Source organism: Pogonomyrmex barbatus, unplaced genomic scaffold (assembly GCF_055798465.1).
Source record: "Pogonomyrmex barbatus isolate J1 unplaced genomic scaffold, ASM5579846v1 scaffold1, whole genome shotgun sequence".
Classification (NCBI taxonomy): domain Eukaryota; kingdom Metazoa; phylum Arthropoda; class Insecta; order Hymenoptera; family Formicidae; genus Pogonomyrmex; species Pogonomyrmex barbatus.
Genome location: NW_028297098.1, coordinates 23,792,544 through 23,807,193, shown reverse-complemented (window position 1 = coordinate 23,807,193; position 14,650 = coordinate 23,792,544). Strand labels below are relative to the sequence as shown.

Sequence of the window (14,650 nt, the reverse complement as noted above, 5' to 3'; positions counted from 1 at the left end):
CGAACGAGCGAGCGAGCGGGCAGACGGACGGACGGATGGATTGGGCGGGCGGACGAGCGGGCGGGCGGATGGACAGACACACCACGCACCACGTCGCGTGTCACTCCCTGTGTCGCTCTCGCGCGCGCGCGCGCGCGTTGTCCGGCCTCCTCCCTCGTGCCACTACTCTACGGGTTTCTCGACACCTGTCGCGATATCGCGCTCCGTGATATCCGGTCTGCAGGTCGATCGGCGGGTCGGTCGGTCGATCGACGGTCGGTTGGTCGGTCGGTCGGTCGGTCGTAACCTGCCAAAGACACCAAACTAAACGAGATTCATACGCGCACACGGCCGCGAAGCACGACGAGCCGAGCGCGAACCCGAGATTCGCCGACGGCACCCGATTATGGTCTCGATTAAGGGGTGATTCTCGCGAGATATCGCGACTCCCCGCGACGCGCTACTTCGCGACGAGGCCAGCCTCCCCAAGCTCCAATTTGCACGAGTCTCGCAATGAGAACCCGCCCATCGCGGAGTTTTTTACGAGAGAATTCCAGAAATCTCGGAGTCAGAACCATCTGATTTCCTCGGAGCGGTCGAGTGAGAACGTTTAACGGAGACACACGTATGCTTTCTAAAATTATTTTTTTTCCTTTTCCTAAATCTTATCGCAAAGATAACAATCTCTTTTTTTTCTTTTCTCAGCGTGTCCATTCATTACGACATGCACGATGCACGTCAAACCCCATCACATTGCATGCGGACAAATCTCGGAAAGGGTGCTTTTCACTTATTCTACACTTTATTTCAGCAGTCGTAGGGAAGAATGAGGCGAAGAGGGAGGAGAGAAAAGAAAAACAAGTATGTGGCAAATTCTGACAAATTGTGTATAATCCTTCTTGCTTACAAGAATGTAGGTGTTTTTTATTTATGTTCATTTCCATCAATATAGATTAATTTTAATCACGGTTTAATTTACTTTTTGTCTTATTTTAATTCTAAGAATTAGAAAAAGAATGAATTAAATTGATAGTAATGTTAATCTACATTGGTGAAAATGAATATTAGTGACACGATTTGATATCGATCTTGGCATTCGATTTATAACAAGAACAGAACAATGCTTGTGTCAACTTGTATCGCTAAATGAAAGCACCCTGTGTCTCTGTGTGTCAAATGTATGCAGATATACGGAACATATTAAAATTAAAATCATTTGTATGCTTAAATTAAAAACTGCAATTGTAAAAATAAAGTAATTCTGAATATTTCAACTTTTTAGGATACCGATCATATGATCATAAATCGACATATTTCTTTTCTCGCGGGATTCATCTTAGTATGGTTGAGTTAGGTGCCAAACAAGAGACTCGGACGAGCTGTACATATTTTTATCGCTTATACGTAACAATTTAATGGGGAGTGGAATTTTGCACGGATTTTCTTCGTCAATGGCCGACACTTCGTTATGATGTTAAAGCTGAACAAATTCGTGTTTAAGGTTATCCGCGGATTCGTACAATGTGCGTGCGTGACGTACTGCGTGTACGAACATGTGGGCGATATCGTTGTGGTGAGTGCATAATTGATTGTTATGTATGAGATTTAACATTTAGTATTTTTTTTATTTTCGCCTTTGAATTTGACGACTTGTCTTTCGTAAAAAAAAAAAAAAGAAAAAAACGAAGAGCGCATGATATGATTTTTTCTCATTTTGAAAAAATTTTAAAACAATTTGTAAAGAAAAATTTTAACAAGATAAATATTTATTTTGATCACTTTATTTATACCAAATTTGGTGTCATGTGTTATGTATCTTGTGTAATGATTCAATTTACAAAATATTTTTGAATTAATGCTTTTACATGATGATAATTACTGGTATAATTCTAGTGCAGCGGTCCATCCATGGAACCTACATTATATACTAATGACGTATTAATTCTGGAACGAATATCAGTTAAGTTGCAAAGATTTGAAAAAGGGGATATTGTCATTTCCAAATGTCCCAACAATCCGGAACAGAATATATGTAAGCGAATTGTAGGCATGCCTGGTGACAAAATAAGGAATGGATTTGTTGTAACAACGGTAAATTGTTAGGCTGTATTTTAAATAATTTTTATATAATTATATATAATTTTTCTGTATAATTTTTCTCTGTCACTTTATCAAACATTAATTGGTCTCATATATATATTAATATATAATATATATATTAATAATGTTTTTGCAGATACCTTATGGGCATGTTTGGCTAGAAGGTGATAACAGATATAATTCTACAGATTCACGGATATATGGACCAGTACCTCAAGGATTATTACGTGGACGAGCTTTATGTAAAATATTTCCACTGAAAGATATAACTATGTTTACAAATAAATACGCGACATAAATTAATTATGAAAAAGAAATTTGTATATTAGAAGAATTACAAGAAAATTGAATTAAAATTTTAATTAGGTTAGTTTATTTTTAAAATGAAAGATTACACGCGCGCACACACGCATAATATGTGTACACACACACACACACACACACAAGATTTATATTTTCTTACATTTCCATCCAAAAATACATGTCCGTATTTGTTTTATTTATTGAATTTATTTTATTCAAATATATATCTTTTATATATCTTGTAAATTTCTTTTACAAACTATTTACATTTGTAGAATAAATTATTTTTCAGATAAATTATACATAAATAAAATATTACATACTTTAAATGAGTATAACAAATAGAATGAGATTATATTGGGATGAGATGGGAAGAGATTAAAATTTTTAAAAATAGTGTGGAAAAGTACGACCATGATAAATCGACTATTTTTAATGACTTTAATCAGCGCGACGTATTGCATATCGAAGTCACTTGAAAATGAATGGAGTTAGTATAAAGCCGGTATAAGCGGCATCTCTGCTTGCAAAACGGTTAGTATATTCCAGATCGTGGTGGTAAACATATCCTTTCTGTAAACGTAATTTTCTTCGCATTTAGTGATATTGAAGGTATGTTTAAAGCATTATCGATTTTTCTTAGGAGAGAACATTTTTGAAAATCGAATGTGATTCTAATTTTTATCAACTCTGATTGTTTTGAACTTCTTCGATTTCGACCAGTCATAGCGAGACTGATGCAATCTGAACTAATTCATCGAACGTGCTCCATTTTTCGGAGCAGTCGGCGATCCAGCACTCTCTCTTTAGTCGGCGGTCGAGACAAACGTCTTCTCCGCGAGGGTCAAAGCCGAAGTCGAAGTTAGTCGAAACTAATCATGTAAAGTCGATATCGTATCGTTGTTCAGTCATGCGTTCTTCGAGATTTTTATAATATAGATTCTGTTCAGGGGATCAGTTATGTAACTTTACGTGAAATTTTTCACTTTTTACTTTTCATTTTTCACACTTTGACATTTCACGTGAAACTTTTCACGTACAGCAATTATGTATGTAGCTTGGATGCGTGAAAAGTGAAATCATGAAACATAGTTTCATAGGTTTTATAGCTAATGAAAATTATTTTATTGATACAGTATTATATACATCTTTTAATAATCAATTGTATACGTACACTTAATCCTAACGCAGCCCTAATTTTCTCTAAGTGTCGGTCCACAATAAGTATTTAATTTTTAAACCGTAAGAAATTGACCAATCATAATCGATTATTTTTTTCATATTCGATTATAATTGGTCAATTTCTTACTTTTTAAAGCTTAAATCATCTATTATGGACCGACACTAATTCCGAAGAATATTTATTAATTCCCTAGATTTCCGCTTTTTCGCCACCAAGATACATGGCAAAAAAGTTCGCGTGAAAAATTTTACATTTTCACGTTTGAGAGAGTTACATAATCTCGCAAAATCGTACATAATCGTAAGTTCACGTGAAACTTTTCACTTTTCACGTTTCCGCCCTAGGGGAAAAGTTACATGATCGACCCCCAGACGTTAAAATATATATTCTAGTGTTTTCTTTAAAATTGTGCCGCTGCATTAAAAGACCAAAGATCCCGCCTTTTTCTGCTCCTGTGACCGCCACATGGCGGACGAATTCATCTTGTGCGCGCGCTTAAATATAACGGACATTGTTTAAAAATAATCGAATTCGAATTCCTGACAAACGGTAACTTTATTCAAATTCAAAGACAGTTGTAACAAATAGTTTACACATATGTTATACACAAATATACACAAAGCATAATATTTGTATAATGTTAACAGTTGATAGTATCATTTTTTGCGATGTAATTTTTAGATGACTACTTTACGATGGGGTATTGCCAGCGCAGGAAAGATTTCGCACGATTTTGTGTCAGCATTGCGAGCTTTGCCAGCAAATGAGCACGATGTAATCGCCGTTGCGGCGCGGCAATTATCGCGTGCGCAAGATTTTGCAAAGCTTCACGAAATTAAAAAGGCCTACGATGATTATGCGAAATTGGCCGTGGACAAAGATATCGGTACATAACGATACTGGCAATTTTGTAATTACAATAATGATTCAATTACAATGCATATAATTAAAAAAATATAACTATACTGTTTCTTTTATCAATTAAAATTTTTGTATAAGCACCAAATATATTTGTACGATATGTTATGTTTCAAGATATCGTGTACGTTGGTGCGATTCATCCTCAACACTTTGATATTGCGATGTTGATGTTAAAGCATGGTAAGCATGTCCTGTGTGAGAAGCCATTGACGATGAACTTGAAGCAGACTACCGAATTAATTAATTACGCGAAGAGTAAAAATCTCTTCTTAATGGAGGCTGTGTGGAGCCGTTGTTTCCCTGTGTACGATACAATCAGAAAGGAGATTGCATCTGGTACCATTGGTGACATTCATCAAGTGATTGTTCCTTTTGGTTCCCGAATGCCCGACGTGGATCGAGTGATGTTCGTAATATTCAATTTTTTAATATCTATGAGGCGATTAATTAATCGATTTCGCATTTATTAATTTACAGTTTGAAAGAACTGGGTGGTGGTACGATTCTTGATCTCGGAATTTACTGTCTGCAATTCGCCTGTTTAATCTACGACAACGAAATGCCAGAGAGCATTAAAGCGTCAGGGTTTCTGAACGAAGATGGTGTCGACATGTCCATGTCAGCTACTTTGACCTACAAAGGGAATCGCACCGCGACTATCATGACACACGCGTTGGTCACTTTATCAAATGAAGCGTACGTCTGTGGCACCAAGGGTATGATAAAAGTAGATAAGTTTTGGTGTCCGACAAAAGTGGAGCTGCCAAGTGGCACAATGAAGGCACCACTGCCAAAACTAAAGCATGAGACTAACTTTATCAATTCCGCCGGTCTGTGTTACGAAGCTGCCGAAGCTCGAGATTGCATTCTGAAAGGTAAAGGTTCTGTCGACATATCATTTAATCTGAAAGCTTTAAAATTTAAAAGCTTGAAAGTTCATAAATTACTAGCGTCTACAGTTATTTTTAATAATTTCTCTAAATTACCTTTAATAATTTCCATAATAATAGAATAATTGATTTTTCGTGATGTAACGTACTGTAAAAATTTATGTTCAATTCCGTAGGCTTGACAGAAAGCCCGAAGGTATCGCATGAGACATCCTTATTACTGGCGAAATTGGAGGACGAACTACGCAGACAATTGGGTGTTGTATATTCTCAGGATTAAAGAACTTTTTTCAAATAAAAATTTTTCTATCTCTATTCATGAAATCCAATACTGTTTCAATATAATCTTATCTCTAAATGTATAATTTGATAACAATTTCTAATGAGAATTTCTCGTGTGAAGTATAACAGCTTTCTGATCACGAATTTATAAATAATAAATCATATCATATTTGAATTGTATTAGTATCATAAGTGAAAGAGATATATATATATGAATACATCTACTTGTTCTGGGATTTCACGCGATCTTTGAAACAAATATGAGGCCCCTCCCCCCCCCCCCGCTGCGAACGTGTCTCGCCTCATGCTCCATTTCTTTATCTTCAAGTTTGTTGAGTCAGTTTGAATCGATTTGAGTTACTGAACGGTATGGTATGAATATAGTGCTGCTTAATCTAATCAGCATTAATCTAATTTTAATATAACCTAATCATTTAATATATGTATATATTAATTTATTTTAATTTTCATTTTATCACCAAAAATAGAAATCTTACAGAAGGAGGAAATAATTACTTTTCAGATTAAGCAACTAGATTAACAATATGTAGGTTCTGATATTTTGTATAGGCATATTAACATCTTTCTTAATTTCCTTTATATCTCGAATTAGTGATGTTGAAGGTATGTTTAAAAAATATTTTTCTAAGAGAAAGTTTCTGAAGTCAAGGTATGTAGAACTATTGGATTCCGACCGAAATTTGATTATTTTCTAGATTTCTATTGTGTTTTTTAGGAGAAACAGAATAATTCCGATTGGAATCTATTCCGAATAGTTTCATAATGCATATCTAGATGTATCTTTGTCTAACGCCTAGAACCATTCTTGAAACATATGACATATGAAAATTCTACAATATATGTCACTGTAGAATTTTTGTATGCAATGTTTCAAAAATAAGGTCCTATATCAGATATAGAGATTGAAATTAAAATTAAATTGGAATTTAAAGTTCATTAAAAGTTCATTAAAGTTGAAATTGGTTTTCTTTTTTCCAATTGGCTAAATTTCAATCTGATTTCGCTCTAATCTGATTACAGATGTTATAAAAGTTTTTTCTACAATTAGACTTTCTATTTTAGACTCTTAATATTAAATAATTTTGTTAATTTTTCGTATGAATTTCATATGTAACTCTGAATGTCTTAAACTTCTCAAAATGATTTTACTCATCAAGCTTACATGTTATGTACGTAAAGGTGGAATATTTGCATAACATCAAATTGATTATTTTTTACGGTGATTTAGATGACTATTCTACGATGGGGTATCGCCAGTGCGGGGAATATCTCGCATGATTTCGTGTCAGCATTGCGAGCTTTGCCGGCAAATGAGCACGATGTAATTGCCGTTGCGGCGCGGCAATTATCGCGTGCGCAAGATTTTGCAAAACTTCACGAAATTAAAAAGGCCTACGATGATTATGCGAAATTGGCCTTGGACAAAGATATCGGTACGTAACGATATTGGCAATTCTACGATAATGACTTAATTATGATGTGATAATAAAAAAAAACATCTCCATAAGTATTATTTCTTTTATCAATTAAAATTTTTGTAGAAGCACCGAATGTGTATATTTTTACGATATAACTATGTTATGTTTCAAGATATCGTGTATGTTGGTGCGATCCATCCTCAACATTTTGATATTGCGATGTTGATGCTGAAGCACGACAAGCATGTCCTATGCGAAATTCCATTGACAATGAATTTGAAGCAGACCACCGAATTAATTAATTACGCGAAAAGCAAAAATTTGTTCCTGATGGAGGGCGTATGGAGCCGCTGTTTCCCTCTATATGATGTGATTAAGAAGGAGATTACATCCGGTACCATCGGTGACGTTCAACAAGTGATCATCTCTTTCGGTTTCGGACTGCCTGACATGGAGCGAATGATGTTCGTAATTCATCGATTGTTTTGATTAGTATCCTAGAGGCGAGTTAGTTTATTGATTTCGAATTTATTAATTTGTAGTTTGAAAGAGCTGGGCGGTGGCACGATTCTCGAATTTAGTAGTTTCTGTCTACAATTGGCCTGCTTAGTCTACAACAATGAAATGCCACAGAGCATTAAGGCATCAGGGTTCCTGAATAAGGATGGAGTCGACACGTCTATGTCGGTTACCTTGACCTACCAAGGGAATCGCACCGTGACCATCATGACGAATATATTGGCCACTCTACCAAACGAAGCATACCTCTGTGGTACCAAAGATATGATAAAAATACCGGATTTTTGGTGCCCAACAAAGGTGGAACTGCCAAGTGGTACAGTGACGATGTCACTGCCGAAACTAAAGCACGAAACTAAATACATCAATTCTGCCGGATTTTGCTACGAAGCTGCCGAAGTTCGCGATTGCATTTTGAAAGGTGCTGTCGACATATATCATTCAATCTGAGAGTCTAAATTTAAAAATTACTGGCATTTTAATAACATTTCTGCGATAATAGAATGATTGATTTTTTTGTAATGTAAAATATTTTATGTTCAATTTCGTAGGTTTGACAGAAAGCCCGAAGATATCGCATGAGACATCCTTATTACTGGCGAAGCTGGAGGATGAACTGCGCAGACAACTGGGTGTTGTGTATCCTCAAGATTGATTATAAATTTCTTTTTTTTTTCAAATAAAGATATTTTTATTCCTATTCGTGAAGTTTAATACTATCTCAATGTAATATCGGTATCCAAATACACGAAAATTAAGAATTCCTAATAAAGTTTCTTACGTGGAATATGATAGTGCTATCGAGATGTTTATACCATTGCGACGCTACTGCGCACGCGTGGAAGGTTTGTCCGATTATCTCACACTATCTTGCCACACTCCATCACACACACGGTCTTTCTCATATGCGGCTGTTTGCAGCCAGTCCGCGAGAGAATTGGAACTCGAAAACGAGATGTATGAAAATACTCGCGTGTCGCCGCGAGTATTCACGGCAATACAGAATGTCGATATCATGGAGCTGTCGTTGTGTTCCCACAAAGAGATCAGGCCCATCCTGCCCTGTTTGGTTAGGATGAGCCTCATCTCGCCGCTCGACATAACGAAGGAATGTGTGGAAGGTAGGAAGCAGGTTCTAACGATATTGTCCGGCATCGAGTCTGTTAATTCTATCATTGCCCTGCTGTCTATAGATTTTCATGCTCTCGAAACTGATGTTCGACAGGAGCAGCAGTTGAGGTTAGGATCTTGCATATTTTGTTTTTTACATATCGACGTTGAATTCGAAGTTTATCACTGAACAGTATTGTGTTACTGAATCCTTTACACTGTAATCATTTTTAAGTTTATATTGCTACACAGCTTTTATGTATCAAAGACGATTTTTTGTTTACATTTTCTTATTGTTTCCAGACAAAAACTTGGAAGCGCTCAACGAGACAGTGTACTGGCACAGTCCTTACAGAGTGGTCTGGCATTGGAATTCGAGCGCAGTGAATCCATTCGCAGAATCAGGCTAGTGCTCAGCGAGATCCTGTTTATAGCATCTCAAATACAGGAACAACAGAAAAATCAAGAATTTCAAATCAGACAATCGGATCTGTTTGATAATGCGGTCTATATGGAGGAGATAAGCTATGTGATCTGCATAGCTCTTGCCGAACTACCGACGTTACTATCAATATTGGACATTGCGGAAACTCTTCTACACGTTAAGCATGGACCTGATATTATTTGTTGGATCGTTGCCAATAGTCCAGATAGTTTCTCGGAAGTATGTGCACATCTTATCGCTAATGGGGAACGACAGGAGGAGTCTGCATTAGGTAGGATCAGGACACAAGCGATCACAATGCTCTGCCAGATGAATCCGAGTCAAGCGTTAGCAATTAGAGCTAAATGTATAGAACTATGCCGAATGCCTGCACTGGCAATCACTTTGAGTTTAGAACATGAAAACGCCAATAGCTCGCAACCTGAAAGCGATGTTGTCGCTTTTGTTTCTGGTTTGTTACTTGGTAGTGATCAACAAGTACGTTCATGGATTGCTATGTTTATTAGAAATGGACAGAAACGCAAGTGGGAATCGCAGACGGCTCTACAGTCACTGCGCGAGGAGCTGCTCAAACGATTGCATACAATCGCGTCCCAAAGCACAGATAGTCAATTAGCAGAATCTCAAGTTGTGCAGGCGAGTGCGTTATTACGGCTCTATTGTGCTCTGCGAGGAATCGGCGGTATCAAGTTTCAAGACGATGAAGTTGCGATGATAGTGCAGCTTCTGACATCCCATCCACCACCATCGCCAGCTGGCGTCAGATTTGTATCTCTTGGCTTGTGCATGTTGATAGCATGTCCTTCCCTAATCGGACATCACAATTTAGAGAAACGCAGTATCGAGTGGGTGCAGTGGCTAGTACGTGAGGAAGCGTACTTTGAAAGTGCAAGCGGTGTTACTGCTAGTTTTGGTGAGATGCTGTTACTGATGGCAATTCATTTTCATAGTAATCAGTTGTCGGCAATCTGTGAGTTAGTTTGCGCTACACTCGGCATGAAGATACCCATTAGGCCAAACAATCTCACACGAATCAAGCAGATCTTTATGCAAGAGATTTTTACAGAACAGGTAGTTACCGCACATGCCGTTAAAGTGCCAGTTACGGCAAATCTGAATGCCAATATTCCCGGCTTTCTGCCAGTGCACTGCATCCATCAGTTGCTCAAATCAAGGGCATTTGCGAAACATCGAGTACCCATTAAGAATTGGATATACCGACAGATCTGTGCAAGCGTATCACCATTGCATCCGGTTCTACCGGCTCTAGTTGAAGTCTACGTAAATTCTATCCTGATGACGAACAACAAAACGTCTGAGCACACGAACAAGCCCATCACTGAAAACGAAATCCGTCAAGTATTTCAAAATAGCGTATTCGGGGCGAATTTCGATTTTAAAAAAAATCCTGTCAACGTTATGCAGATCGATGCTGATAATATGGACATTGACACATCAAAACCTTCGCTGACTTCCCAGTTATTGCTGTTATATTATCTTTTACTGTACGAGGATGTAAGACTGTCCAATATGCACACATTTATATCGCAAGGCAGAAAAGTCAAATCGTATTCGACAGAGTTTCTATCTGAGTTACCTATTAAATATCTGCTGCAATTGGTCCAACGAGATCAGATGAACTATGCCAGTTTGTTCTCGCCGCTTCTCCGATTATTAGCTATACATTTTCCTCATCTGTCTTTGGTGGATGATTGGCTTGATGACGAGATGATCAATATAGATTCCGCCATTGCAAGCTATGAGAGCACGAAGATTAGTGACATCGCGATCGTCGAGGCGTTTAGTCATGTCAAAACTTGTCCATCGAGAACTGGTAGATTATTGAGGCAGTTGATGACATTGAAACCAACTGAAATTTGGCCTCATGCCGAGTTGATAATACATTATTTTAAAGACATCCTCGATGAGCAAGTTCCCAGATATATACAAGGTTTAATAATTATTTAAGGATTGCTGACTTTCTTTTAATTCATATTAAATATATATTGATATTAGTTAATTTGCATATTATTAATGAGAAATTCTTTTTAAATTTCAGAACTTTATAAACAAGTATGGCTCAGACTTAACACTGTGCTACCGCGTTGTTTATGGGTTCTTTCCATAAACGCACTGCTAATAGAAAATTCAATAGTGAAAAATGTCTTTTTAACACAAGATAATATTGTATTAGATCCATTACAAGTATTAAGATGTGACACAAGAGTTTTTAGATGCGCTCCGATTTTATCTGTGATACTAAGGTAAGCTCAGACAATATTATATTATATTAACTAAAATAAGTTAATTTTTAATGTTATTTCATAATTGAAATAAATTATTTTTTTAATTATAGGATTTTACAAGCTACGTTAGCCGCCTCACGATCTCAATTATCCAGACACATGTTGGATAAACCTCTAACCGAAAAAATCGGACAATTGACGAGCGAAACGGAAAGGGAAGACTTGAGAATAGCTTTAGTGGCGGGTCAAGAAAGCGCGGCAGTGCAAATTTTATTGGAAGCATGCCTGGAAACGGAGGAAGACAGAAAAACTCCCGGACAAATGTGGTCTCTTCGGGAAATACGAAGTGTCGTATGTTCCTACTTGCATCAAGTATTCATAGCCGATCCATCTCTGGCTAAATTGGTTCACTTTCAGGTATATACTGTAATAAATTAGGTAATAAATAATATATTAATATAAAAATACAACATAATTATAAATCGTACATTATACATTCTTATTTATTTTTATTTTTTATTTAATTAAATTACTAGTTTATTTTAACTATTTTCACACGCAAAATTTTTTATCTACAGGGCTATCCACGTGAGTTGTTACCGATCACGGTTTCTGGAATTCCATCAATGCATATATGTCTCGACTGGATCCCGGAATTATTATCGCAGCCCGAATCGGAAAAACAAGTATTTGCCGTCGACTTGGCTTCGCATCTGGCGATTCAATACGCTCTGCCGAAGGCTTTAAGTGTTTCTCGATTGGCGATTAATACTCTTATAACGTTATTAGGCGTATTATCCGCTGAAGATCGAGTTATTCTCTTCATGCCTGTGTTGTCATCGTTGACACGAATATGCTTAGCTTTTCCTCCATTAGCCGAGGATATCACAGGATTATTACTGCAGCTTGGCAGAGTCAGTACGGCTCAAGCGGCATTGGGTGATAAAGCGGCAGATCTATTATGTCAAGAAGTGAATGCGACATTTTGCATGTTATTGCAGAAAGCTATATTGCAATCGCGAGTTTATTGAAACGCGACTTATATGTACAAAGAACTGTTAAATGTCTTGAAAGTTCTAATGTATTATTTGTATATATGAAACTTTTTCATCATTGACGAATTGTGTAAAATGACTTTCAATTTTGTAAACTATTTTTTGAATTATATACGGATTAAAAATATCTTTGATACTCATGTAGTATTAATAAGATCATTATTCGACCATCTGTTAATCAAATAAAGAATACATTTATTAAGTCAAAGGGAGAGATGCGTACGACGGTATCAACTAATAATGTTTTTCTGCATGTAACGATGATTTTTTTATATATGAGAGCATTGATTATGTGCGTATTTATTTCGAATTTAAATATAAATAAGAATTATAAATTGATTTAACATCCCTCTTATCTTTTTCAGAGACAAAAATAGTTTCTTATAGTAGAAAAAAAATATTTTCTATTTTCTATATGTGAGAAAGATATATATATATATATATATATATATAACAATAAAGAGAGACATTTCATATTCTTTACGTACGTATTTACAAGATTTATTACATATTTAAAACACATATATATTTTTTATATATTTCTACCTTTTTTCTCTTGTGTCTGTGAACAACAATCTCTGTCATGTTCTGAGTGCTTTTGTTCTTTTTTTCATAAATTGTAAGCTGTCATAAAAATCATGTAGAGATTATATTACACATCTCGTTTACTTTACATGAAAAAGATGATTACTAAAGATTATCTAAATGATATTGTTACATAGAGAATTTATGTATGTGTTTTATGTGAAATAATCTACACATACAGATATGTATGCATATTTACTTCAGACACGTGTTATATATTCAGATCATGCATTTTGTTAATATATAAAGCCAAAACAGCAAGCTTATTTATTCCAAGGAATTTAACATCAAAAGCTGCTTCAGCACTTTGGTTTGGCTTGTTTCTCTGATCTCACCTGCTAAGAACATTTCGTCTACAACAGTATATACCTAAAATAAAATTATTGTCATGATTATCATTGAATAAATGTTGCAATTGATTAACAACAAAGCACATCAAGTTTCATGAAATTATATTAAAGTGATTTTTGCAAATTTCATTAAAAATAAAAAAAGAGATAATAATCTAAATATACTATTTGTAGAGACTATTATCTCTTCTAAAAAAGAGGTGATAATCTAAAAATACTATCAAGTAGAGAAAAAATACCTTGTAAAAATTAAAGACTAAATCCAGTTCGCATACATTATGGAAATATTCGTTCAGCACTTCTACAAAATTATGTATTGCTTCCAAATAACATAGATTGTTGTCGTTCACATCAACGCAAATGCAAAAGTACAAGCCGGCATATCGTCTGTACACTATTTTGAAATTGCGAAACTGAAATATATATTTAATATTTAATATATAATACATGATGCATAAGGTAAGGATGTCTTATCGAGCCAACCTCAACGAAGTTTGTGTGCTTCGCATCTCTGACAGTAACCACCGCATGAACTTCTTCTATTAACTTTTGCTTTTCGTCATCGTCGAAATTCATGTACCACTTTGCTAACCTAGTCTTACCAGCTCTGTTTTGTATAAGAATAAATCGTATCTGCAACGAAATATAGGATTAATGTAGTTATTCCTATAATTTAAATACTGTTGACCTAATCAATTTCGTATTATAATTATGAATAAAAAATAATTATCAAAGACATTTTTTCATTTTTTATGCAATATAAAGATAGTATTATCCATTGATTTTCCTTATGATCGAATGTTATGTATTACATCTGGCTTTGTCGAAAAATGTGATTTAATCATCTGACAGAAATCTCCAAATTGTCAATCGGACGAGATGACATTTTGGCACATATTTTTTTATATTTGTCGAATTTAAGAAAAAAATTTTAATTCAAAATTAAATAATTTTATAGGTACCATTTTGAAAATTGATTCAAAATTCGGTTAAATAATATTCTAAAAACTTTCAGTAAACATAAGATTCTATCAATTCTCCGCCCACTGATCGCGAACGTAACAATTCGTAACGAAGACAGTCACTTTGGAATCGACATATGCTGCGAAAATAGCGCCCTCGTCATGTAAATGTTCTACTGTAAATAAATGCCGAATGATAATAATTTGAAAGATGATTAAATTATGAAGTATAATTTATTTTAAGATAAGACGTTTTTATTATTTATTTTAATTATTGCGTT

At 35.5% G+C, this 14,650-nt stretch overlaps 5 protein-coding genes across 11 annotated transcripts; 4 read left to right on the top strand and 1 right to left on the bottom strand.

The window, feature by feature from the left end:
- The first annotated feature begins 7 nt into the window (after nt 1-7).
- Nucleotides 8-2,578, top strand: LOC105434332 (mitochondrial inner membrane protease subunit 1). 2 transcript variants are annotated; one of them, XM_089083767.1, is made up of 5 exons: nt 8-604; nt 685-1,157; nt 1,262-1,552; nt 1,878-2,070; nt 2,216-2,578. In XM_089083767.1, the coding sequence occupies exons 3-5, from the start codon at nt 1,533-1,535 to the stop codon at nt 2,375-2,377; spliced, it is 375 nt and encodes a 124-aa protein (XP_088939893.1). In that variant the 5' UTR covers nt 8-604; nt 685-1,157; nt 1,262-1,532; the 3' UTR covers nt 2,378-2,578. The 2 variants fall into 2 exon arrangements, with proteins under 2 accessions (XP_088939893.1, XP_088939888.1); XM_089083762.1 differs by having other exon boundaries at nt 12-604; nt 1,873-2,070; nt 2,216-2,453.
- Nucleotides 2,301-5,894, top strand: LOC105434330 (trans-1,2-dihydrobenzene-1,2-diol dehydrogenase-like). 5 transcript variants are annotated; one of them, XM_089083727.1, is made up of 5 exons: nt 2,301-2,445; nt 4,247-4,451; nt 4,601-4,892; nt 4,964-5,361; nt 5,553-5,894. In XM_089083727.1, exons 2-5 carry the CDS (start codon nt 4,247-4,249, stop codon nt 5,654-5,656), a joined length of 999 nt encoding a protein of 332 aa, XP_088939853.1. In that variant the 5' UTR covers nt 2,301-2,445; the 3' UTR covers nt 5,657-5,894. The 5 variants fall into 5 exon arrangements, with proteins under 5 accessions (XP_088939853.1, XP_011648327.2, XP_011648325.2 ...); XM_011650025.3 differs by lacking the exon at nt 2,301-2,445 and adding an exon at nt 2,754-2,916; XM_011650023.3 differs by lacking the exon at nt 2,301-2,445 and adding an exon at nt 2,760-2,994.
- A 51-nt stretch (nt 5,895-5,945) lies between these two features.
- LOC105434331 (trans-1,2-dihydrobenzene-1,2-diol dehydrogenase-like) lies at nt 5,946-8,316 on the top strand. The gene is made up of 5 exons (XM_011650026.2): nt 5,946-6,025; nt 6,908-7,112; nt 7,270-7,561; nt 7,640-8,037; nt 8,168-8,316. Exons 2-5 carry the CDS (start codon nt 6,908-6,910, stop codon nt 8,269-8,271), a joined length of 999 nt encoding a protein of 332 aa, XP_011648328.2. The 5' UTR covers nt 5,946-6,025; the 3' UTR covers nt 8,272-8,316.
- Nucleotides 8,317-8,463: 147 nt separating this feature from the next.
- Nucleotides 8,464-12,612, top strand: IntS2 (integrator complex subunit 2). Of its 2 annotated transcripts, XM_011650022.2 has the most exons (6): nt 8,464-8,737; nt 8,810-8,855; nt 9,030-11,122; nt 11,231-11,435; nt 11,528-11,834; nt 11,996-12,612. In XM_011650022.2, the coding sequence occupies exons 1-6, from the start codon at nt 8,572-8,574 to the stop codon at nt 12,446-12,448; spliced, it is 3,270 nt and encodes a 1,089-aa protein (XP_011648324.2). In that variant the 5' UTR covers nt 8,464-8,571; the 3' UTR covers nt 12,449-12,612. The 2 variants fall into 2 exon arrangements, with proteins under 2 accessions (XP_011648324.2, XP_011648323.2); XM_011650021.2 differs by having other exon boundaries at nt 8,465-8,855.
- A 329-nt stretch (nt 12,613-12,941) lies between these two features.
- Nucleotides 12,942-14,528, bottom strand: AP-2sigma (adaptor protein complex 2, sigma subunit). The gene is made up of 4 exons (XM_011650020.3): nt 14,370-14,528; nt 13,891-14,040; nt 13,647-13,820; nt 12,942-13,426 (listed from the first exon to the last, which is right to left on the bottom strand). The coding sequence occupies exons 1-4, from the start codon at nt 14,370-14,372 to the stop codon at nt 13,325-13,327; spliced, it is 429 nt and encodes a 142-aa protein (XP_011648322.1). The 5' UTR covers nt 14,373-14,528; the 3' UTR covers nt 12,942-13,324.
- Nucleotides 14,529-14,650: the final 122 nt, after the last annotated feature.